This window comes from Chionomys nivalis, chromosome 7, assembly GCF_950005125.1.
Source record: "Chionomys nivalis chromosome 7, mChiNiv1.1, whole genome shotgun sequence".
Lineage (NCBI taxonomy): Eukaryota > Metazoa > Chordata > Mammalia > Rodentia > Cricetidae > Chionomys > Chionomys nivalis.
This window is the reverse complement of record NC_080092.1, coordinates 74,063,639-74,088,728: the sequence shown is the minus strand read 5'-3', so window position 1 is coordinate 74,088,728 and position 25,090 is coordinate 74,063,639. Positions and strand designations below refer to the sequence as shown.

Genomic DNA, 25,090 nt, shown 5'->3' with positions numbered 1-25,090 from the left:
GGTAGGATGCGCCGTTATCCACCTGATTAGTTACAGGTGGTCAGCCTGGAGGCCAGCCGGCTCCTGACATCCCATCTCAGGTAGTGAGCGCTGTTGTATTGATGTCATAGAGAACACGAGAGAAGGGCTAGCTGGTTCCTTCAGAGAAGCAGGGCACCGTTAAAGCAGGATATATCCTCTACATTAAACCAGGGCCAGAGTCATCCCAAACCACAGTGCTTGATGGGTAAAAAAGGAAAATGTAGGCGAGGTGCCCAGTGCCAAGTCTGAATGAAGGGAATTTAGAGTGTAATTGCTCATCTTAATGGTCAGAGAGCAGAGAGATACTCAGTCTGAACAGGTCTTTAGCCAGAGGGGATGGGATGGAGTTGGAGGAGGGTTTTAGACATTTTGACTCATCTGGAGGCCAGTCTCAGTGTTTGGGGCAACACCCTAAGCCTCTTACCGCAGATGTTCATGGCCCCAGTTCAAGCTCCAAGCCTACTGGGAGAAGAGGCAGATGGTTCATAGAGTGCTCAAGGCACTGTATATTTTTTTTTAAAAAAAATTATTCATTTATTTCTTTTTCGGTCTGGACACAGAAATGAAGCAGATGTGGACAGGACATTGGGGTGGGGACATTCAGGGTGACTGGTAGTTTGCAGAGAAAACAGGAGGTAAGGAATGTCTGCAAGTCGATTGGCCTGGCTTCTCAGAACATAGAGTCTGTTCGGAATACTGGAGGTTGGTCCTAAGGCTGTGTGCGTGCCACACAGCTCAATCTCGTGTAGTCCAGCTGGTCTCTAATACCAAAGTAGCCAAGGATGTAGCACCGTACTCAGTTTATGTGGTGCCAAGGGTTAACCCAGGACCTGTGTTTGCTAGGTAAACACTGAAGGAACTCCGCCTCTGGCCCCTTGTTATGGATGTATTTCTCAAAGATTTGTTCATTTCTTATTTTGGTTTTCCAAGGCAAGGTTTCTCTGTGTAGCCCAGGCTGTCCTGGAACTCACTCAGAAGACCAGGCTGGGCTCAAACTCAGAGATCCACTTTCTTCTGCCTCCCAAGTGCTGGGATTAAAGGCATATGAGACTTCTGCCTAGCTAAAAAAAAATATTTCTTATTTTTTGGTTTTTTGAAGCAAGGTTTCTCTGTGTAACAGTTCTAGTTGGCCTGGTACTCACTTTGTAGACCAGACCATGAAAGCATTTGGCACCATGTCTGGCTTCTTTCGTTCTTCTTAATTATGTGCAGGTGTGTGGGTATGTGCATGGGGACACTTGTCCCTGAGATGAGAGGCATCAGATCCCCTGAAACTGGAGTTAACAGTATTGAGTTACCTAAGTGTGAGCATGTCGGGAACTGAACTCTGGTTCTCTGAAAGAGCAGCAAGTGCTCTTAACTGCTCAGCGATCTCTCCAACACCTCATATTGTATATTTTGAAACATAGACCAGGCTGACTTTGAACTGTGTAGCAGTGGCTGTCCTTGAACTCCTTCTGATCCTCCTGCCTCCCTCCTCCAAATGCTAGCGTTACAGGCAGCTCTCGTTTATCACACCTGGCTTTGCTTCTTTTATTTTGAGGCGGAGTACAATGTACTAAACTTACCAGGCTGGCCTTGAATTCTCTGTGAAGTACAGGTAGGCTGTCAACTTTTGGAAACTCTAGTCGCTTGCCAGGAGTGGCTCGTGTTTAAGAGGATAGTGCTGGGTGGGCAGCGATCCCCAGTCTCTGGTTGGGAACAGGGTAGCTGATGGAGGCTGGAAAGGTAGGCGGGGAGACAGACAGCAGGGAGCAGATCCTGGAGTCAAAGTGGGTTGTCTTAGGAATTGGAAAGTCATTCTGAGACAGCGACCTGAACAGATGGCCTTCTGAGGAGGGGACTGAGGGGACTGGCTCCTAGGGAAGCTGTCATTTTGGATGAGGAAGGCTAAAAACTCAAGCAGAGAGAGATAGAGGATTGAATCAAAGGTGGAAAAGATTTGCCTCCCTAGGGCAGGGAGGGTTTAGCTGGGCGTTGGTGCCGCAGAGAAGGCTGAATGCGTACGTCTCCAGGAAAAAGAATTTAGGACCAGTAGCAGGTTCCTGGTGTTGGAGCCCGTAGTAAGCAAAGTGCAGGCCGACCTGGGTGGGGAACAAATCACTTCCTGCCTCTCAGTCCTCGATAGCCTTGCAAGGCGAGGGAATGCACCACAGGCCGCTGGGCGGGGACACAGACGACTGGCAGATCGGACCGGCTGAACTTCCCGGGTTGGGCAGCAGCTCCTCCGGGTTGTGACGTTCCTCGTCCCGCCCTGCACCCCTCCTTCCTTGCCCCGCGCCCGCCTGGTGGTCCCTCTGCTCTTTCTTCCCATCGCTCATCGCTCACACCGGCCGTCCAGCCAACTAACTTTCGGTAAGGCTGGGATACACTCTCCACTCCAACATCACCCCAAATTTGGCTACCACGGTCCTCTTCCTGGGCCTCTCGGGTGGGGAAGAAGTACCCGGAAAGCCACGTGTCCTCCTCAGCGGCGGAGGTGCCGGGAGCCCACGTGGCCTCCCGGGCCCGCTTGGTTCGGCCCGGCCTCATCGACTGCATTTCTTCCCCTGGTAGGACCATGGCCAACCTCGAGCGTACCTTCATTGCCATCAAGCCAGATGGCGTGCAGCGCGGCCTGGTGGGCGAGATCATCAAGCGCTTCGAGCAGAAGGGGTTCCGCCTGGTGGCCATGAAGTTCCTTCGGGTAACGCACCCCTTCACCCCCTACCCCTCTGTTGTTGTTGGGTCTCGGGTGTTTTGCCCTCCCTCCAGTGGTTTATCCGCGTTGCCTTTTGGAATTGGAGTCAGGCTTCGTGGCTGATTTCGCTCCCAGGAGAGTCCTTTTCACCTTCGGCCCCCATTAGTCGGTAGTGACCCGCTGGCCCTTTCCCAGGCTGGGGAGGACAGACGCCCTTGGGAAGGTTAAGCGGAGGTAACGTGACTCTGGCTTGGCTTTCCTCCCGCTGTGCGTCCTGGTCCTGCCCAGGTCCTAGCTGCCTTGCGAAGGGCCTCCACTCTTCTTGGGGCGGCACGGAGTCAGCCTGGGGTGGGTGGGTGGGGTCTTGCAATCCTTTGGTGCTTTAGCGGAAACTTAGGGATCACGGAGGTATTAAGGCTGCATCCCTCCTTGCAGTGTGATAGTAACTATTTTTTATGTATGTGGCCCCCAGCTGAAGCTGTAGTTCACATTTGGTATAGTGCCTAGTGAGATGCGTCCCCAGCCCCGCATAAACAGTAGGGTGTGGTAGCAGTACGTAATCTTGACACTCGGAAAGTGGAGTTAAGAGGTTCAGTCGTTCAGGGTTACCCTTGGCTAACACCTGGGCCTGAGACCCAGTCTAAAAAAAGAAAAAAACAGTTGCTTTTTTTTTTCCCTCCATGGGACAAGGTTTCTCTATATAGTCCTAGCTATCCTGGAACTAACTCTATAGACCAGGTTAACCTCGAACTCAGAGATCATCTATGCCTCCCAAATGCTGGGATAAAGGAAGCACCACCACTGCCCAGCTAAAAGATTACTTTTTAATAAATACGGAAATTTAATAAAGGGCATCAATTTAGTTCTTGGGACTGGAGAAAAGGCTCAGAGGTTAAAACACTTTATTCTTCTGGAAGACGGGTTTAATTTCCATCACGCACATGGCAGCTCAGAACTGAAACTTCAGTTTCAAGGGATCTGACACCATCTTCTGGCCTCAATGGGCATGAGACATGCAAAGGATGGAAAGATACTCATCCAGGCTAAACACCCACACACATAATTAGGAAAACCTCTCAGGAGCATAGGCAGGCAGATCTCTGAGTTTGAGGACAGCCTGGACTATACAGCAAGTTCCAGGCCAATCAGGACTACACAGAACCTGTCTCCAAAAACAAAACAAAGATTGCTTGGGGTTGGAGAGCTGGCCCAGCAGCTAAGAGTACTTCTTGAGGCCACGGGTTTGATTCCCAGCCCTGCATGGTGGCTCACAAACATCTCTAACCAGTTCCAGGGGACCTGGTATCTTCTGGCCTTCTGGGACAGGCACACATGCAGGCAAAATACTCAACCTTAAAAGTTTGTTATTAGCCGGGCGGTGGTGGCGCACGCCTTTAATCCCAGCACTTGGGAGGCAGAGGCAGGCGGATCTCTGTGAGTTCGAGACCAGCCTGGTCTACAGAGCTAGTTCCAGGACAGGCTCCAAAAAACCACAGAGAAACCCTGTCTCGAAAAACCAAAAAAAAAAAAAAAAGTTATTATCTGAAATGTTTAGAATCACTTGATGAGGGGAACCTGAGGTTATCTGTTATCTGGAAGATTTAGCAAACATTTCACTTTCTAAATCTTGCCTCAAATTACTTGTTTAGTGTTCTGTATCCTTACCATCACTGACAATACTAGAGAATCTGTGTAGTCCTGGCTTTCCTGGAACTCACAGATCTGCCTGCCTCTATCTCCCAAGTACTGGGATTAAAGGTATGCACCACCACCGTCTGACTGAGTCTTTTAATTTTTTAAGACAAGATCTCTATCTCGGGCTGGCTTTGAGCTTGTGATTCCCCTGCCACAGTCTAGGATTACAGTCATGAGCTATCGCGCACAGCTCATGTAAACACTTGCTCTTTTTGTCTTGTGCATGGTGTGTTGTGTGTTGGTCCGTCTTGTTGGCTCTTGCTCACTGAGCGTCCAGGACAACTACTGTCTTTATCTCTCATCTCTGGGTGGGAGGTTCTGGGAAATTCAGACTCAGGTCTACTAGCCTGCACTTTTTCCTCACTTGCATTCCCATAGTCATCCTCCTTTTAAAGACTGGTGCGGAAGACTGAACACAAGGTCTTCTATATGCTAGGCAAGCACTCTACCACTGAGCTGTATTCCCAGCTCAAGGGTATCTTTATGGTTTTTTTTTCTGCCATAATGGTGTCAGTTTTATAGCATGAATCCTTTCGAATGTACTAAAATACCAACCAAACCTGAAATTAAGAACCTGTCATGTTGGAGCGCCTACTCCCACCCATTGGGTGGGACAGTCCTATTTAATCCTTTCCAGTTTGTTCCCTGATGGAACCCTCTATCTGCCAGGCTTCTGAGGAACACCTGAAGCAGCACTACATTGACCTGAAAGACCGTCCTTTCTTCCCAGGGCTGGTGAAGTACATGAACTCGGGTCCCGTGGTGGCCATGGTGAGTGTTTGTTAGGGACTAACGGGATTACTCTGTCCTCTGTGTGGCCCAGACTCACCTACAAGTCTGCCTAGAGTACTGGGGTTATACATAGTCAGGAGTTAGTTAACTAGACATTGTGTGTGTGGGGTAAAATCAGACTTCTGAAAGACTCTGGGATGTATAGTTCAGTGGTAAAGCTCACGCTGCTCTTGCAAAGGACTGGAATTAGGTTCCTAGCACCCACACAAGCTGGCTCACACCACCTGTAACTCATGCCTCTGGTCTCTGTAGGCACCGGTATTTGTGCATGTGTGTACACACATAGCTAATGGTGGTGTGTGGTGATGGCCTTTAATCCTAGCACTTGGGAGGCAGAGGCAGAGGATCTATGAGTTGGAGGACAGTGTGGTCCACAGAGTGAGTCCCAGAACAGAGAAACCCTGCTCGAACAAACACGAGCTGTGAAAAGAGTCTAAGACAATCTCTATAGGCTTTCAAGGAAGCACTGTGTGTGCCAGGCACTTTTGACTGCAGTGTTGCGGTGCTTCCTAGACCTAGACAAGATTTCTTTTTTTCTTTTTTTAAATTTTTTTTTTTTCGAGACAAGCTTTCTCTGTAGCTTTGGAGCCTGTCCTGGAACTAGCTCTTGTAGACCAGGCTGGCCTCGGATCTGGATCTCACGAAGACCCACCTGCCTCTGCCTCCCTAGTGCTGGGATTAAAGGCGTGCTCCACCCCACCCAGATCCCTAGACAAGTATTTCTTTTCGAGACAGGATTTCTCTGTAGCTTTTGGTTCCTGTCCTGGAACTAGCTCTTGTAGACCAGGCTGGCCTCGAACTCATAGAGATCCGCCTGCCTCTGTCTCCCAAGTGCTGGGATTAAAGGCGTGCGCCACCACCGCCCGGCCCTAGACAAGTATTTCTAAAGTATATAATCTGTAGTGCAAAAATTCTCTGGCTCTGCCCTCCGGGTGTAGTGTCTTCTGGGTGGTTTTGGTGTCCCCTGAGGATGATCACAGAGTGTAAGGAAAGACACTGAAATTGTTTAAGAGTATTTCCAGTTCCTAGGCTAGCCCTTTCCTTCTCTTCCCTGCAATGCCATCTTGCTTTCCCAGGGAGGCCCTGTCCACTGATTACTAATCTTTCTCCAGACCTTGTAACTTGTTTACCTCAAATTGAGTAGTCTTTTCCTATGCCCTACTTGTGAAGTGAATTTAAAACATAGATTCTTGCTCTGTTGAGGTTATCTGACCACAATGTCATAAGTCAGTGTCCTTAATGGTTCTGTTTCAGTAACTTTTTTTTCTGTCAAGGTCTGGGAGGGGCTCAATGTGGTGAAGACAGGCCGAATGATGCTGGGAGAGACCAATCCAGCTGATTCTAAGCCAGGCACCATTCGAGGGGATTTTTGCATTCAAGTTGGCAGGTAAGTGTGTGTGTGTTGTGTGTGTGTGTGTTAAGAGAGGGAAGGGAATACACTTTTAACTCGAAGTGGAGCATGCAACATTTTGGGCATACCCCAAGTTCACAAAAACCTGAAAATACAACATGGAAATTATCACTAAACACTTCCATGAATGATTGTTTAAAATAAAATTTGTAATTGAGACACTGTACAGAGAGCTTCATGTGATAGTTTCTACGTGGGAAACAGGGTTTAACCTCTCACCATGTGAAACCTAACCCTCTGAGTTTTCCTAAGCCATAATTTGTACCCAAACTTTGTAGATTCAGATGCAATAAAAGGATTGTTACTAATAAGCAATGGTTTGCAAATCACTTTAATTAAGAAAATGTATGATTTTAATCCACACTTGGGAGGCAGGCAGATCACGGAGGTCCAGGCCAGTCTGGTCTGTAAGCAGAGTTCTAGGACAGCCAGAGCTACACAGAAACCCAACCAACCAGCCAGCCAGCCAGCCAGCCAGCCAACCAACCAAAGACAATGCAGAGGGCTGAGGCTGTAGCTTAGTTGGTAGACTGCCTGCCTGGCATGAAGGAGGCCATGAGTTCAATTTCCAGCCTATGTAAATTAGATAAGCTGGCACATTTGGGAGGCAGGAAAATCAGAAAGTTCAGTCATTTTAAGCTGCATAGGAAATTTGAGACTAGCTCCCCCCAAGGGAAAAAAAAAAATCAGGATTGGCTTTTTTCTGGCTTTTGATTTGGAAGCTTGCCTGCTTCTATTTTTCAGAAGGAACTTTTCTTTGGCACTTGTAGCAATCTTGGGTTATAAATACTCTTGAAGGGAAAACTTGGACGTACGGCTCTTTGTTTGGGCACTTTTATAGCTTTTTAAAAAAATTTTGGTGTGATATTTAAAGATTTTTCTGAGTGTTCTGCTTACATATGTGAGATGCTTTGGAACTGAGTTATGCATTGTTGCGAGCCACCATGTGAACTGAAACCTGGGTCCTCGGCAACTGCAAGAGCAACAAGTGTTAACCGTTTGTCTCTTCAGTCCTGTCTAATGGATTTCACAGCATTCTCAGCCCTACAGTTGGTTTTGGGATTCTTGGGGGCATGTAATCATTCAGTGTCTGCCCTTTGCTGTTACCTATTAAATGGACTCTGGCACTGTAATACACTATAATAAATGAGCTTTCTTTTTTAGGAACATCATTCATGGCAGTGATTCAGTGCAAAGTGCAGAGAAAGAGATCAGTCTATGGTTTAAGCCTGAAGAACTGGTTGACTACAAGTCTTGTGCTCATGACTGGGTATATGAGTAGAGATGGACGGTTCTCAGCATTACTGATGGATCCCTGGGCACAACTCTTCATTCCACAGAATGGATCATCTTTTCTAAAACAATAAAGACTTTGGAACTGGATGCAGTGTCCTTTGCTCATTTGCTAGAACTAAAAGTGATTCTGTCCCATGATTATAATGGCATTAAACAAAGTAGTCTTATTTACTGTGAAGAATAAGCTAGAGATCATTAGCTAATAGAGAAATGTATATTTCTGCAAGATGGGTGTGTGAAAATGTAGCGACAGTAAAACAAAGTCAAGCAGGTCAGATTTATGTTTCCGTTACTTAGCAGAAAGTCTCGAGACACAGGTTAAAGAGCGAGCAATTAATTAGTTCCCAGCCTGAAGCTTTATTCCCTCCTAAAGACTGCATGTGTAGTCTGGTGTACAGGTCAGAAGTGGTGCCTGTTGGACGGTGGGAAATTCCTCCTCACAGTACTCTCCTCCTTTACTTTGTATTCTGACTCTTGAGGCAGCAATGGCCATCTTGGGGAGCTCAGCTAAAGGACCATCCTGCTGTTGTTCATACTCTCATGGAAAGGGAGGGAGGGAGGCTGACTGCACAGCCACTCTACCACTTGCTATATAACTCTGCCTAATTGCAAGTGGTCTCAGGGAGAGGTTAGAGTATATATGGTAAGCCCGATTAGTTAATTCTCGGATCTCACAGTGAAAAGAATCAGCTCTTGAAAGCTGGGCTTTGAAAAACACACATAAAATGAAAGGGCTTGCTGCTGAGTTTTGACAGCCTCAGGCCCACTCTAAGACTCACATGTGGAAGAACTGACTTGCAAGTTGTCTCCACATGTCACCATAGCACATCCACCCACACTCCTTGATAAATGTTGAAAAAACTGATAATGCTTAACTTTAACATTTTATTTTGTGTAAAAAAGGGCAAATTTAGTGAATTATTTTCATCTTGTACACAAAGTTATAATTTTAATGCTTTTCACATCCATGCTGAAAATTTGCAGTTTGGTAAAAATGAAAGGAACATAAATTTCTCTGAAGGGATTTTTCACGCTATGTACATTTCATGAGAAAGCTTCAAACACTTCCTCAGTGATCACAAGTTACCAGAAAATAAAAGATTAAATTTGTCCAGATATTGATCTATATATCAAACGCACACAGAAATGATGTAAAAACCTTATGTACTTTACTTTGGCCTCTGTCCTTGAAAAGTTGCCCAGGGACAGATGCATTTTTATTTTATTTTGTATAAATGACTGTGGCTTTATTTAAAATATGAAAATCAAAGGAAGATACCCAGTTTAATCACAGTATTTTTAAAATCCCTCCCCAATATTAAAGGATCATTACCAAATATATAGCACCATAATACAAATATTGATGGGCGAGGGTATTCACATCACACAAAATTAATAATAATAAAAACAAACAAACACTGAAAACCCGTGTTAGTATCCGCAGAATAAAAAGTTGATAACAGCTTTAGCTTTCCTCATACACAGCAAGGAAAAGGTTAAAAAGTTTAAACTACTAAAAGTTCCCAGGCTCCTAACAGGAAAACAAAAACAAACCCAAGGTCAGCAGTACATTTTAAACTTTGAAAGAGAACAGGGGTACTGAGCTGTATGACAAACAGTAATTATGGCTACAATGGAAGTCTCCTCTGGTTAACATTCTTTGTTAGCAGCAGGAGTGAGGGTCTTAACAAAAAGAGGGCTCTGGGTTGTGTTTAGACTAACAAGTCCTAACAACCCTCACTCTTGGTGAACATAACACTTAATGAATATAGGTGGGGATTCTAAACACGCCAAGCCTGGTTTTGGTGTAGAATTGGAAGCTTGTAGAACCTGGCTACAAATAAGCATTTCACAGAACTAATTACCAGGACTGGCTGGCATGAAATCACATCTTTCCTGGCTTACAGTTCCTTCCTTGGAGAACTCCTACACCTAAGCTATGAGGAGCGCACCCCATACAACAGGCTTCTTGTGCTGCTACCATGGAAGCACAGTCCTGGATTTAATCCACTGAGCCTGAGAATAAAGACTATAACATTTGCTTTGGACCTCTTCTAGGTTTTAAGTTCCTGGGAAGATCCTTCAAAGATCTGGGAAGTGCGAGGATGTCACATTTACAGTAGGTCCCCCTCAGCAATCTTGTTTAAGATAAATATCCAGTAATTTTACAGCTGAATTCACATATATTTGACACGAGATTCGACTTGCATTGATGTGATCTGCATTTAGCCCCCAGAGTCAGTATTAAGAAATGGTGACATGCGATTCCATACATTTTTACACTATAAAGTAACACATTTTACTTCCAGTAGCTACTACAAAACCTTACGTTATTAACCCCTCTTGCATAGAATGAGGTAAACCTGTGCGTATTACCAATGCTATTATTCCCAAAAGTAGAGCAATATTTTAGAAAATAAATTGCTGGTTTTTAACGTTCTATGCATTTAAAAGTCAAACAAAAATCTCACCTAAAATGTCTCCTGGGGTTTTCCATTAGCGTTTTTTAAAGCATTCCATAGGCTGTAGGGCTGCAGAGGTTAATCATTTTGATTAACTTCTCATTAGCCCTGCCTATTTTCCAGAGGAGATGGGCAGTATTACCACTCTGAAGAGGCCAGGCTCAGACCCAGAAGCACTTCTAGAACAGATGCAATGAATTCCTGAGAGTTTAGTTTATGAACCTCACTGGTAAATTCTAGAGCGCTCATTCAGTCACAACTCGGTAGAAGGGTAGAAAAATGCAGAGAGCAAACCTTTCACCAATTTACCCTTTTATCCTATTTTTTAAAGGAAGTCACATGAATTTTAAAATAGGGAATGTTTAAAATGGTCAAAATCAGTTATTGTTAAAATAAATTCTGCCTACAATTAAAGATAAGTCAATATGTGTGTGTATATGGAATTTTAAAATTAAAGTTTTCTTTCAGTAAGTTTCTAACAAATCCAGGACAGTTCAAAGTGGAACTGGAATGATCTGAAATCTAAACAATTTTTTTTTTTATCTGATTCTATTGGTAATACAGAACATCTGCTTTCAGGGGTGGTTACAGCAATCAAGTTGCTCTCAGATGGAGGGAAATGGCAGAGGTTTGATAAGAATATCTTTTTCATGGGATGTTCTTTATTCTTTAGCAAGGAAAATAGAATAAACTTGGGAAAATATTAATTTTCCCTGACCCCTTATGTAGACTGAGATCCTGGTATCTGTCAACCATTCCAGTTTAACACTCTAGTGTTAGAAACTTTATCATTTTTACTTGAAGGAGAGCATATAAAAGTATCCAGAGTTCTAGTTTCATATACAACTCCAAATAAATTTTAGCAGAATGAAAAAATTTCTGTACAAACATTTAAATGGGCTGCGATAAAGTATCAGCGAGCACAGTTAATGACCCCTTCCATGATCTACGTGGTGATGAGCCCTCTGTGAGGGGTTCAGTTGCATATTTCTGCAGCAAAGGAAGCTGGAGATGTGACTGGCCTAACTCTAAAATTCAAAAATCTCCCAACAGGTACCAAGAAGGTTCATTTGTAATGACAGTTCATTCGCATTTACAGCTATATCCTTCTTAATCATTTCCTTCAATCCTGCTACCTAAACTTTAATCTTACCAAAAAAGTTAGAATTTCAGTTCTTGTTAACAATGCACATAAATCCAAACTTGGAAAATATTACAAAATTCTTTCAAAAGCTTCAAATACAACACAAAAATCGTCCATCTTTATAAATTGAAAAATTCCCTCCCCACCAAAATAGTTTCCCCCCCCACCTGAAAAATCTGGAACTGAACTTTTCTGTATTTAGCAAAATGTCCCAGTAGAATAGCCTGCTGTACAGCTGGATGACGACAAATCTGTCCTGTAAAACAGTCCCTTCCACTCCTAGTTTCTGAGCCACCTCATGGCTCTTGTTTGATGTAGAAGGTGGCAGAGCCATTGCTTTCTTGGTCAGATGCTCCTTGGAGGAAGCTATAATCCTCTCCATCTAGCAGCTCCTCCTTCAGCTGTGACGTGGTCACTGTATGAGACAGAAATGCACAGGATGTTACCAAGTCTTTTGGACTGCCCTGGGCTGTTCATGTTCTATCTATTTTACAGCTAAGAAGATGTCATTTCTTCAATACCTATAAAGATGAAACCATGGAAGGCTAGGTGGAACTCAAGGGTAGAATGCTTGCCTAGCACACATGAGGTGATGGACTTGACCCCAGTACTATAAAACAGACAACAAAAATAATAAAGGCCTAAAAGATATTAACTTTTTTTTGTGTGTATGTTTCTAGGGCCTTGCATAAGTGTTGGCAAATACTCTACCATTGGGCTATACCTCTCAATTCTAATTTTAAAGTCTACTGTCAATTAATAAATGTTTAGGAAAGGAACAATGATGCACAATGGACACAACACAGTGGATGATCTCCAATAGAATGCTCAAGTAACAGTGTTTAACTAAAATAATTGAAAATTCTTAGAATTAAATATTCACTTTTATGTCAATACCTATAGAAACCAACATATTTCTTGTACATTTGGAGGTATAATACTCAACAAGATAGTGCCTGCCTATGTAGCCCAAAATGGCCTTGAATTTGTGCTCTTCCTGCCTCCACCTCCAGAGGGCTGGGATTCTAGGTATACACTACCACATCTAGCTAACATTTCTTTAGCCATCTCAGTTTTGATAAATCTGAGGTCACCAGCTATGCCTCCCTCCTCTTACCTGGGCCCTATGATTTTTTTCTTTAATTTCTTTTTATTGAGACAAGGGCTCATGTAGTCCAGGCTGGCTTCCTGTCTCAGCCTACTACAAGTGCTGAAATTATAGGTATAAGCCAGCACAGTAAACTTATTTTAATATACCTAATTTTCAAATTAGCTTTATTAATATGTATGTATGTATGTATGAATGTATGTATGTACTGGAAAAAATACAGCGTACAGTACATATGATCTCTCTTTTTCTCTACAAATACACACACGTTATGTGCATAGTTTAGTACTATATTAGAACAGATAACTGAACGAAGGGAGCCTGCATGTGAAATAAAAATCCCTGAACATAACTTAATTTCCTTCCTTCCTTCTGCCCTTACTCCTTGTGCTGGAAATTGACCCTAGGGCCTTGGGCACATTAGGCAAGTGCTCTACTCAAGAGCTTCAGCCCCACCAGGCACCCTTTTGAAGTTTGAGACAGGATCTTTGCTACATTGCTCAGATTGACTTAGAATTTGTGATCTTCCGGCCTAGCACTTCCTTACAAGTGCTAGTTTACAGGTGTGTGACATCATTTTGTCCAGCATTATTTTATTTTATTTTTCATGGTGCTGGGACTGAATTTAGTTTTGTGTATGCTAGGTCAGTACTCTACCTCTGGGCTACACTTCCAGACTCTGTGTACTGATTTTAGTTTTGAAGATTTCTTTAAAAATTAATGACCTCTCTCCCAGTCCAAGTGTTCTGGCTCACACCAGTAGTCCCAGCAGTCTGGAGGCTGAAGCAAGTAGATCAAGAGTTTGAGGCCAGGATCAACTACATACTGTATAATAAAATCAACAAAGATATACAAAACCCAGTCTTATCTGTATTTTTTTTTTTTAATTTTATTTTTTTTTTTGGTTTTTTGAGACAGTGTTTCTCTGTGGTTTTGGAGCCTGTCCTGGAACTAGCTCTTGTAGACCAGGCTGGTCTCGAACTCACAGAGATCCGCCTGTCTCTGCCTCCTGAGTGCTGGGATTAAAGGCGTGCGCCACCACCGCCCGGCCTTATCTGTATTTTTGAGATGAGGCTTCACTATGTAGCTCTGGTTGGCCTGAAACTTACTATGTTGATGGTAGAGACTAGCCTTGAACTCACATAGGTCCAACTCCTGAAGCTCAGATTAAAGGCATGTACCATCAGCTAGCACTTCTGATGTCTCATTTACCAAGTGTAAGGAATAATGTTTTGAGAGTTGACAATTCATCTTACTTTGGTTCCTATTTTGATATCGACATTGAAAACTTGATAGTCCAAAGACAAAAAAGTGAATATATTGTGAATAGTAAGAGCAAAAGAAACAACATACTGTTGAAAGGCAAAGCATGTGCAACTGTATAGTTCTTCCTTTGCTTAATAAAAATATGTTCTAATGAACATTAGCAAATATGCAATAGCTATATTTCAGATCTAACCAACATGCAGTAAGTATTACGAACATTTTAGTACTATCACAAGGATAAACACTGAAACAAAACCCACATTTCATTAAAGGTGCAGTACCCACAATAAAAGGTTGAATGTTATCTTGTTATACGATGATTAGATGGCTAAATGAATGGGAATCACCATGCTTCAAGATCAAAGATGTTTCACTCAAACGGATGTGTTTTTATGTAAGAAAGATAAAGCTGAGGTTCTAAAGCACACCCTAAAGCTGTATGCATTTATACTTAAAACAAGTATCTGGAGTAGAATCATGCTAAAATATGGAAATGATGTACTTTAAAACCACTCAAGATAAAGGTGAAACATTCACTCAGATATGGAATGTTTTAAATGCAAACTTTCACTTTTCATGAAAACGAAAATAAAGCCCGCCTGGTATCATCCTTTCTTCCTGGCCTTTATTCTCAGCTAATGATGGATGATCTAGTGGCTCAATGCCACATTCTACACCAATGCGATTTCTAAACTATGCTTTTAAAAGGAATTCATTTTAGTCACACTATTTACCAACATTTCACAAGAGAAACAAATGGAAGTGACATTTCAAAAGCGAATAATCATAAATTCTCCCAACAGCCAACCCAATGGTGGCTCTCAGACATGAAGGCAATCGTATAGTTTCTATAGTGTTTCATGGAGCAGATTACACCACAGCCCATAGGACACAGCCCAGAGCTCAGAAGACAGGCACTAAAGGAATGAGGAAGTCAGAAGCCACAAGTCAAGTTCAGCTTGTGAATCAGAGCCTCTATCCAAACATGACATACTCTTCCAAAAATTATTCTGTTTAAAATACTGTTTCATAAATAGCACATATGAAAAGAGAAGTTAGTTCTTAGAGGGTGATACATTAAAAGAATAGCTAACATGCTGGCATTTGTCGAGAAAGGGTCTCTCAGGAGGCTGCCCATCTTCTGGGTTTATAGGTCTAAACACCATGCCTGGCCACAGCAGACGAAATCTGAGATTTGTAATCCAAATCTGTTCTTCATGTAAAACAGAGCACGGACATTTCCCTTGACCTAAGGCTACCATAGTGATCATCAGAAAAACTGACTGGTGGAAAACTGGCCACACACACTGTCAGAGCTGTGAGAGCTAAGGAGTACATCTTAAATAGAAGTGAAATAATGGCTAATAATGTCAGGCACAAACATTCTGGCAAACAGAAGAGAAGGGAACAAGGTACTAAAGTTCCACGTAGACTTTCAAAACTACAAAGTCATTTAGGAAATGCTGATCAGCTAAAGCAAGTCAGTTGAAAAGCAATCCTTAAGTTGTGGAAGGATACATGCTAATCAAACATGTACTCTGGCTTTGAAGCTCCAAGATCTTTAAAGTAAGCTTTGGTTTTAGCAATTATAAGGGGTAAAACCTTGAGCAGTCTTCCTTGGCTCTACAACCCTGGTCTAACCAACTAAACACCAAAAAAGTCACTTAATCACTGTGCACACAGAAACATGGAATTATGGAAATAAATTTCAATCTAATTAAATACCATGATATACAGTTAATGTGTTTCAAGTCTGTGATGATGCTCAGCTAGGATTTACTACCAAAACCAAAATTACTTGAACTTAACACACATTTTCTAAGAATGAATCACTATGGAATGTTATGGAAAATGTCTCACTTTTTGGTCTGATTAATTAGATGAGTTCTTCAGAATCTCTCTCTCCCCCAAGTTAAGTCACATGGATGTCTACAAATGTAATATGGTAGCCATTTTAATTAAAGAATGAAATATCAGAAGTTGCCTCATAATTCCTAAAATGACAGCTTTTACAAGACGTAAGGGCATCAAAATCTCCTTTTCCTGATGACTCATCTTAGTGAAATGCCTACCAGTGAAAATGGATATTTTAGTTAAAAAAAAAAAAAAGAGGAAAAGAAGAAAAAGAAAAGTTTTGATGAGTCAGCACTGCCACGTAGACCATGCTTTGTCTCCCACCACCCTGCCCAGCACCTGACCCTCTGTAGTACCTGTGGTGCTGCCGTCACTAGTTACCTGTTTTGAGGCTGGGCCTGAACTCTCGGCTAGTGCTGGGAGGTGGGAAGGCCTCCAGGGCTGTCTGTGCTGGCAGGGTTCGATATGGAGGAGGAGTCAACTCTTCGTCCCCAGAGAAACTCCTCCGCACCCCGCCTGTCATGGGCAGGCTCGACAAACTGACAGGCTTCTTCCCAACTGGCATCTTCCTCTCTAAACATCAAGTCAGACTGAAGTAAGCTTTGACTTAGGTGTGTGATAAGAAAAGTGCATCGTATTACTAGGGAGGCTGGGTTGTACCGAACACTGCAGTCAGCTGATTGTGGAAGGCTTAACTTATGCAAATATGCATGTGCGTGTACATGTGTCCATGCACAGCAAATGCACATGCTGGGGGCAGGTTGGTTCCAATCTCTCCGGTTTGATAATCTTGGACTTGACGCTCAAGCTTAAAATGACTAAAGAAGGCAAAACAAACTACAGAGTAGTTAGTGAAAACAACTGCTGGGTGAATTTCACTCAAGAAAATGGAATACTGGGTGAAAAGCCAATAGAAGGAGAGGGTCTTTATTTACTTTCTTGTAATAGTGCTGGAGACCAGCAGGCTCTCATGCATGCTGGGCAAATGCTACAGTGATCTACACACTGATCCCAAGAGAAAGTCTCTGAGCATAACTTTTTTTTTTTTAAAGACAAGGTTTCTCTGTAGCTTTGGAGCCGGTCCTGAAACTAGCTCTTGTAGATCAGGCTGGCCTTGAACTCAGAGATCCGCCTGCCTCTGCCTCCTGAATGCTGGGATTAAAGGTGTTTGCCACCAATGCCCGGCCTGAACGTAACTTTTAAGGCAGCATTTCCCTGGTGACAGAGCCCAATTAAGGCCCTTTGGGGGAGAAATCAAACAAAAATAGTTTCCTAAGTATCGATTGGATGGCACAATTACATTGCTATATAGTGTGCTCCCCTAAGTTTTTGTTAGCAGTGCACTCAGACAGCATTTGTAATTCTGACCCAGAAAAGCACTTCTAAAACTCAAAGCTTATTACATATTGCTTACAAGTTTTAATCTCACATATTTGGACAGGATCTCAGACAGCCCAGGCTGGTTTTGAACTTACTATGTAGACAAGGCAGAACCTCAACTTCCTGCCTCCATCTTCCAAGTGCTGGAATCACAAGTGCGCACCACTGCACTCAGCTTTCTTAATTAATTAATTAATTTGTTTCAAGGCGAGGTCTCACATAGACTGTGTTGTCCTAAACTAATTAGGTAGCCCACAAAAACTTGAGGTTCTGATCTTCCTGTTTTTGCCTCCTATGTGCTAGGGCTAAAGGCATATACCATATTTGTTACAGGTTCATAAGTAAACATAAACATTCTAGACTTACAAAATGCTTCTACCAAACTAAAATATGCTTTAAACTTTGCAAACATTGAATTACTAGGCATGGTGCAATAAGGGTGAAAACTGAAAGATACTCATATTTTTACAAATGTACATTTTATCTGTTTTCCTCCTACGTGTATAATGACCCAGTAGCCAACTAAACTTTAGATAATCAGAATTAAATGCATAATTTTAAGTCAGCAGCATTCCCATAAAAGATGAAACTGAAAGTGAAGTGAGTTCACACTCAGCTCTCCAACGCCAGAACACTGTCATGTGCAGTGACTATCTGATTTTTTTCTAACACATTCCGAGTAAAACACCAGGCAAAACCACCAAGTCCTACACACAGTACCTCCTGAAAACGGGGAGATTTAAACTGCTCCAGATTACTATGGCTTGAGAAAAAGTTCTTTGATTCTGAACAGCTTATAAGACCCTCCTGGTAAAACTACACTCTTATTTTCCAAAGGGCTAGTTAACAACTGTCCCTATGTAACACACTTATAGCACAAACCTGGCTCACTGCTCACCATGCCAGACAATGAAGACAATCAACTATCTTGGTGGACAATAAAGACTACCACAACCACTTTAGTACAGAAGACAACCGAGCTTCAAGAAACAACAGAATCAGAAGACAACAATCCACCAGTGAACTAAAGACAGACACCAGGTTCTGAAGCTCATCTGCTATGGGTAAGTCTGCTTGCAGTGAATAACCTTGATTTTCATTTTTATTTACATGTTTGTGTGTGTCAGTATGCACATACATGTAGGTGCTATCAGAGGCAAGAGGCTGTTGCCTCTTGTTAAAGTTCCAGACAGTAATGAACCAACCAATGTGGGTGGTCAATTCTAACTTGGGTTGGGTCCTCCTCCAGAACAGCAAGTGCTCTCTCCAGCTCCCTGAAAAATTAAGATTTATCCCCCGAAGACACAGTTTCTCTGTGTAGCCTTGGTTCTCCAGGAACTTGCTCTATAGATTAGGTTGTTCTCAAATTTATCTGCTTGCCTCTGCCTCCCGAGAGCTGGGATTAAAGGCGTGTGCCATAACCGCCCAGCAACAACTTGGTCCTCCTAGTTTTGTCTTCTAGCACTGACATAAGCATGTGCCACGTTGCTTTTTATGTAGGTTCAGGGAACCAAATTATGGCCTTCATGATTGTGTTTGAAGTATGTTACAACTGAACTAGCCATGCAGCACCACTCTGCATCCCAATCCACCTTTGGGACAGGGTATCATTCTGTAATTTATATTAACTTAGAACTCACTATGCAGTCCATGCTGGCCTTGAATTTGCAGCAATCCTCCTATCTCCCCCGCCCCCAATGAAATTATGAGCCTAAGATACCACATCTAGCTTTGGAAAAAATATTTCTAATAAAAGTTTGCGTAATAGGAGAAAAATAATTCTGCCAGCAGTGGTGGTTAGTGTCTTTAATTGAAGCACGCACTCTGGAGGCAGAGACAGGTGGTTCTCTGAATTCCTGGCTACGCTGGTTTACAGAGTAAGTTCTAGGACAATCAGGGATATACAGAGAAACTCTGGCTCAACCCATCCCCTCAAAAAAATTCCTACGGAATAGGAAGCTTTAATTGAAGCATGCTCTCTGGAGGCAGAGACAGGTGGTTCTCTGAAATCCTGGCTATGCTAGTTTACAGAGTAAGTTCTAGGACAGTCAGGGATATACAGAGAAACTCTGGCTCAACCCATCCCCTCAAAAAAATTCCTATGGAATAGGAAGCAAATAGTACTTTTATAAAACGATTGCTTACTATATTTCTTCAATTCCAACACCCAAAAAGCATTTTTCTAAGATTTTGGCAATAAAACCATACTCACTTGATGATACACACTTATTATCTTTACTTGGTCCACTTACTGCAACATTTGTATTTTGCTTCAGAAAACAATCCAGAGTTTGCAGAGTGTTACATAGTTACATTCCACAATATTTATTTATTTTTTTCTGAAATGGGAAAAAATTCTCAATTCCAAAACAAAACATATCTGATTCCAAGGGTTTCTAGTAAGGAATCATCACTTATTTTACTTTCTATATCTAATAATTGTAAGGCACTAGTCATGATATCATAGTATTAAGAACAAAATGTCAGAGCTAAGGGGTATGTTCCATCTATAGCTAAAGTTACTCTCTAGTTCAGAAACCTGGGAATGTTAAATAGCACTATAATTTGGGTAACTAATATTCTTACTTTGTCAATTCACTCATTTCAAAGATTTAAACATTAAGCTAGAAACAAACCTTGCAAGGATCAAAAAGAGGAAGAAAACTGTGCACATAATGCTCATTAGTTAGTAAAAAGGATTGTTTCCTTAAAAAAAAAAGATTTAATATATATTTACGTGCACCTGAGTGTGTGTGTATGTATATGTGTGTGTGTGTGTGTATGTATATATACTCCATGTGTGACCTCTGATTCAGAAAAGAACCCGGATCCCTTGGAATTTGAGTTATAAGCATTGTAACTTATATGTTAGGTCCTGGGAAATGAACCTGGTCATCTGCAAGGGCAGCAAGTGCTGCTAATGACTGAGCCACCTCTCTAGCTCCCTTTCTGTTTTTGAAGTCAGTCTTATTCTATAGCCCAGGCTGGCCTGAAACTTGTGGCAATCCTTTCTGCCTCAGCTTCCTGAGGGCTGGGATTACAAATATGAGTCACCATACCCAGCAAGTTTAAAAAAAGGCTTTCCATAAGCCATTGAGAATACACACACACACACACACACACACACACACACACACACACACACACACACACACACACAGAATTACACTCATATACACCACCTATTTATGTGTGTGTGTATTCTTCCTCCCTCCTTAAGACAGGCTCTCACGAAGCCTAGGTAGGCCTTGAACTTGCTATGGAACTGAGAATGACCATGAACTCCTGCCTCTGCTTGTTGAGTGTTGGGATTATCGTCACTACGCCTGGCTAAAACCAGTTAACTTCAGCATCTTAAAATCTGAAATCTTTCTCAAATTCTTGTCCAACAAAATGATAAGACAGTTTAAAAGAGTCTGTTAAATTTACTTTACAGAAAACTAAAATACTGGGTCTGAGGGAGGTTCTGCTCACAGAGGAAAGGGCAAACGATAAGCCTGTTTTACAATGATGTCATGCAAGTCATCACTAGTTGAGGGTAGACAATGATTTTGTGTTTTTGCTTTTTTTTTTTGAGACAGAATTAACCTGTAGCTTTGAAGCCTGTCCTGAAACTCAGTTTGTAGACCAGGCTGGCCTTGAACTCTCCTGAGTGCTGGAATTAAAGATGTGTGCTACCAATGCCTAACATAGATAGTGTTTTATGATGGGAGGAAACTTCATTTTCTTTTTTTTTTAAAAAAATTATTTATTTAGCCGGGCGGTGGTGGGGCACGCCTTTAATCCCAGCATTCGGGAGGCAGAGGCAGGCGGATCTCTGTGAGTTCGAGACCAGCCTGGTCTACAAGAGCTAGTTCCAGGACAGGCTCCAAAACCACAGAGAAACCCTGTCTCGAAAAACCAAAAAAAAAAAAAAAAAAAAAAAAAAAATTTTATAAAATATTCATTTATTCATTATGTATGCAATGGTCTGTCTGTGTGTATGCCTGCAGGCCAGAAGAGGGCACCAGACCTCATTACAGATTGTTGTGAGTCACCATGTGGTTGCTGGGAATTGAACTCAGGACCTCTGGAAGAGGAGGCAATGCTCTTAACTGCTGAGCCATCTCTCTAGCCCCTTCATTTTCTTTTTTGAGACAGGGTTTCTCTGCAAAGGGTTGGCTATCCTGGAACTTGCTCTCTAGACTGGTCTTGAATTCTGCCTCCCGCGTGCTGGGATTAAAGGAGTGCGTTACCACCACCCGACTTGGAAACTTGCTTTTCAAAGCACCAGCATAGTAATTAGGTTTGTCACTTAAAAAAAGTTATAAATAACTGTTAATCAGAAAGAACAGAGAATATTTGGCTAATCTGTAGGCACACTTTACTATAAAAAGTATCTTAAACTTTTTTTTTAATTTTAGAGTAAGATATTCTATAACAAGCTTCATGAACAGAAAAACTCACGCCTTTCTATGGTAGTTGAAAAACATTTTATGTTATTGTGGCTAATAATGACAACCACAATTTATTGTAAGAAAAAAAATACATTACAGGAAGCATTTAAAAACTGATTTTGTTAGCTAGATAACTTAGATTAGATGATTTCCCCCTTATTTTGATGTGTGTCTGTGACATGTGATATACCCATGTATGAGGGAGTCTGTTCTTCCTGGGGAGGCTTATCACTTTGCACCTCAGTGTTTTTTTTCCAGACAGGGTTTATTTGTTTAGATTTGGTTGTCCTGGAACCTGCTCTATAGTCCAGGCTAGCCTCAAACTCAAAAGAGATCGGCCTGGTTCAGCCTGAGTGCTAGGAAAAAAGGTGTGTGCCATCACCTCAGGTTCCCACCTCTGCATTGTACCCACCGAGCTGTCTCCCCAGCCCTTCAATGCTGATTTCTCAGGATTATCATTTGAGACAGCATACATTATAGGAATGATGGCTATTATAAGCATCAAGCGGTATTTTTTTTCTTCATTAAAAAAACGTTTAAAAAGTGATTAACCTTGAGTATGTCTAATTATTTCAAGAATCATTCTCAGGCTCTGTTCTTTATCTGTGTGCCTTAAAGCACACAGATAAAGAACATCATTTCTCCTGTTAATTAAAAGGGTTTCTTAGTATCAAAAAGGTTTGCCTTTTATGTTATACTGCACCTTTAAGCATAATACATAATGAACAAGCATCAGTTCTCACAGGGATGTAATTTTCTGTGCAAGAATACTGAGACCTCAATTGTTTAACAATTAGAAAACATATACAAACACATTGCGACCCACTTTTCTTATGTCCTTTGTATTGCTGGGACTTAGCCTTTTTCTTCTGTTTTGAAGAAGCTGACTGGCTTTCTCTTGATGCTGAAAAATTAAAGGGAAGCATTGGTAATGGAGAAAAGCTTACAATTCTAGACACAAATTGGATGAATTATCTTTATGAAGATCATTATGCTTTCAGAAGTATACACTGCTTTTAGAGGATATATTTGTCTAACAAAATCATTCTCCGCACTACTCAACAAAATTTATAAATGATACATTTTTAATCTGTAATGTTCAACTTGACAATAGTGTAGTTTAACTTGGTGACTTGGGGTTTTCTCTATTTACTATATAACTAATACCAGCTTCATATTGCCATGACATTCACGGTCTAATTCTGTGACATTGTGGAGTAACTTACCTGGCAACTCATCAGACATTGATATATTCTTGTCCTGTGAGCTACAAGATGATTTACATGAGAGAGCTCTCTGGAGAATTAGCTGGTTTTTGTAAAAAGACATGTTTTCTGTATTAGCAACTTACACTGTGATGCTGGAGGCTGTAGTTGATATCCAGTTAATTGACACCACCCTACAGGATAGAGGTCAGGGGACTCACAGTCTACCCACTGATCATACTCTTCTTCCCATCCATCAAAATGTATCCTCAAGAGACGATGAATAATTCGCGTAACTGTAGCTACACATATTAAACGTGGCTCCATGAGATCTACAGCTTCTAATTTCATTCCTACACGAAATCCGTGATTTGGAACATCCTGACATAGAGAAACAAAGTATGAACACTACTGCTCAGGAAAGTGCAGTCGGCTACCACACAGGACAGCAAATGATACATCTAAAATCATTTCCTAAATTTACAGCAATTCTTTAGTTATGTCACCATATTGCAACAGGGACACATTTAAGAACTAGTCAGGAAAAGTATTCATTTTCATTTCCCTCTGGTTAAAGATCAAATAGTTTAGGGCTAACAAAAATGGCTCAGTGTGCAAAGTGCCAAGTCTGGTAACCGGAATTGAACCCAGAATCCATGTAAAGGTTTGCTCTTTGACCTCTACATATAAGTCTTGGCACAAAGAATCCCCCTACGCTAATTAAAAAAAAAAAAAAAGTTTATAAACATGCCTTTTTTACCAAAAGAAAATACTTATATAATGTTTATATAATGTTTTGTTAATTTCATTAAGAAATTCTTTTTCTTTATTTTCTTTTCTTTTTCTTTTTCATTGACACAGGGTTTCTCTGTGTAGGTTTGGAGCCTGTCCTGGAACTCTCTCTGTAGACCAAGCTGGCCTCAAACTCACAGAGAGCACCCTGCCTCTTCCTCCCGAGTTCTGGGATTAAAGATGTGTGCCACCACTGCCTGGTTTTCATTAAGAAATTCTAATATAAGGCAAAGAACTTTGGCTCAAGAATCCCTTCCATTCTTATGTTATAATCATGCCACAATTGAAATTTACCTTATTAAATAGTTTTACTGGTGCTGCAATGGAGCCGGTTTCCCTGAGGTAGTCAAACCATTTAAAAGGAAGCTTTGTGTAACCTAAAAAATACAACTGGTTTAGGTTAACAGTTCATTTAAAATTAGCATAATCTTAAAATGTAGATAATAACTTACTTAGTACATGAAATCTCAGAATTTAGGTGATATGATAATTTCTTTTTATTCTGTCTTAAAAATCCTATTTCTGAGATTGCAGTCCCAATTAGCTCAGGCTAGCCTCAAACATGTTATGTAGTAGAAGGTTAACCTTATACTCCTTGCTTCTCCATTTCCAAATATGGGATTGAGGGATTGTACACTTCACTTAGTGATACAAAGAACTACCTCATGCTGTAAGATTACTGAGCATACTGGCTCCATAGTATGAGTTGTCCTTCTTTGCAGACACATGTGTATACTTCCTTACCCTCATGCAGAAATGATTCTTTTTTTCTTCATTACAAGGACAGACTTTTGCCCCCTTTCCCCCTTGGTGGCACTGGAGATCTAGTCCAGGGCCTCAGCGTACTAGACAAGGTGCTCCTATCACCAAAAGCTACACAACCCTTCCCTGTAGTACTAGGCTTTACAACAGTCTAACATTTCACACTCTGAGTTATTTCTTTTTTGTGAAGGAAATTAAACTGTCTGAGATAACGTCAACAAGTTTTTGCCTTAACACCACGTAGAGAAAAAAGCCAAAGGTACTGAAGCTAGAAAATCACTGGTTAAATGAGAGCTGCTACTCTCTTCTAAGATAGATAGCTCGGCGTGGTCATTCACACCTTTAATTCCAGCATTCTGGAGGCAGAGGCAGGAGAATGTCTGTGGTTTATATAGTGAGTTCCAGACCAGCTAAGAAATCAGGGACCATGTCCCAACAACACAAAAATAGAAGCCATGTAACAATGTAAAGAGAGCGCCTTCATTTCTATGAAGGTTAAATATTCATTTAAAAAGTGCTCATGTGGGAGCTGGAGAGATGGCTGAGCAGGTCAGACCAGGGCTGCTCTCCCAAAAGACTAGGCTCAGTTCCCAGCACCTACAGGTCCTGTCTGTAACTACAGTTCCAGGGGATCTGATGCCCTCTTTTTTCCTCCTCAGGTACCTGGCACACAGCACCCAAGTGGTGCAGAGACATACATACAGGCAAAACACCTATACATATAGAATAATAAAAAATATTTTAAAAAAGCTTATAGTACTGTAACAGATTAAGATCACTATGTTA

The 25,090-nt window shown here is 41.7% G+C and overlaps 2 protein-coding genes across 8 annotated transcripts in view; one reads left to right on the top strand and one right to left on the bottom strand.

Annotated features, from left to right (window-relative positions):
• The first annotated feature begins 2,197 nt into the window (after window positions 1-2,197).
• Window positions 2,198-7,977, top strand: LOC130877323 (nucleoside diphosphate kinase B). The gene is made up of 5 exons (XM_057774486.1): window positions 2,198-2,376; window positions 2,578-2,707; window positions 5,066-5,167; window positions 6,463-6,575; window positions 7,764-7,977. The coding sequence occupies exons 2-5, from the start codon at window positions 2,582-2,584 to the stop codon at window positions 7,879-7,881; spliced, it is 459 nt and encodes a 152-aa protein (XP_057630469.1). The 5' UTR covers window positions 2,198-2,376; window positions 2,578-2,581; the 3' UTR covers window positions 7,882-7,977.
• An 827-nt stretch (window positions 7,978-8,804) lies between these two features.
• The window catches only part of Mbtd1 (mbt domain containing 1), a 68,316-nt gene continuing 52,030 nt past the window's right edge, over window positions 8,805-25,090 (bottom strand). For all 7 annotated transcript variants that reach the window (XM_057773675.1, XM_057773679.1, XM_057773673.1 and 4 more), the window contains 4 exons: window positions 23,837-23,919; window positions 22,897-23,131; window positions 22,372-22,449; window positions 8,805-11,916 (listed from right to left, as the gene is read on the bottom strand). In XM_057773675.1, the coding sequence (XP_057629658.1) occupies window positions 11,798-11,916; window positions 22,372-22,449; window positions 22,897-23,131; window positions 23,837-23,919 (515 nt within the window). In that variant the 3' untranslated portion in view covers window positions 8,805-11,797. The remainder of the gene's footprint in view (window positions 11,917-22,371; window positions 22,450-22,896; window positions 23,132-23,836; window positions 23,920-25,090) is intronic.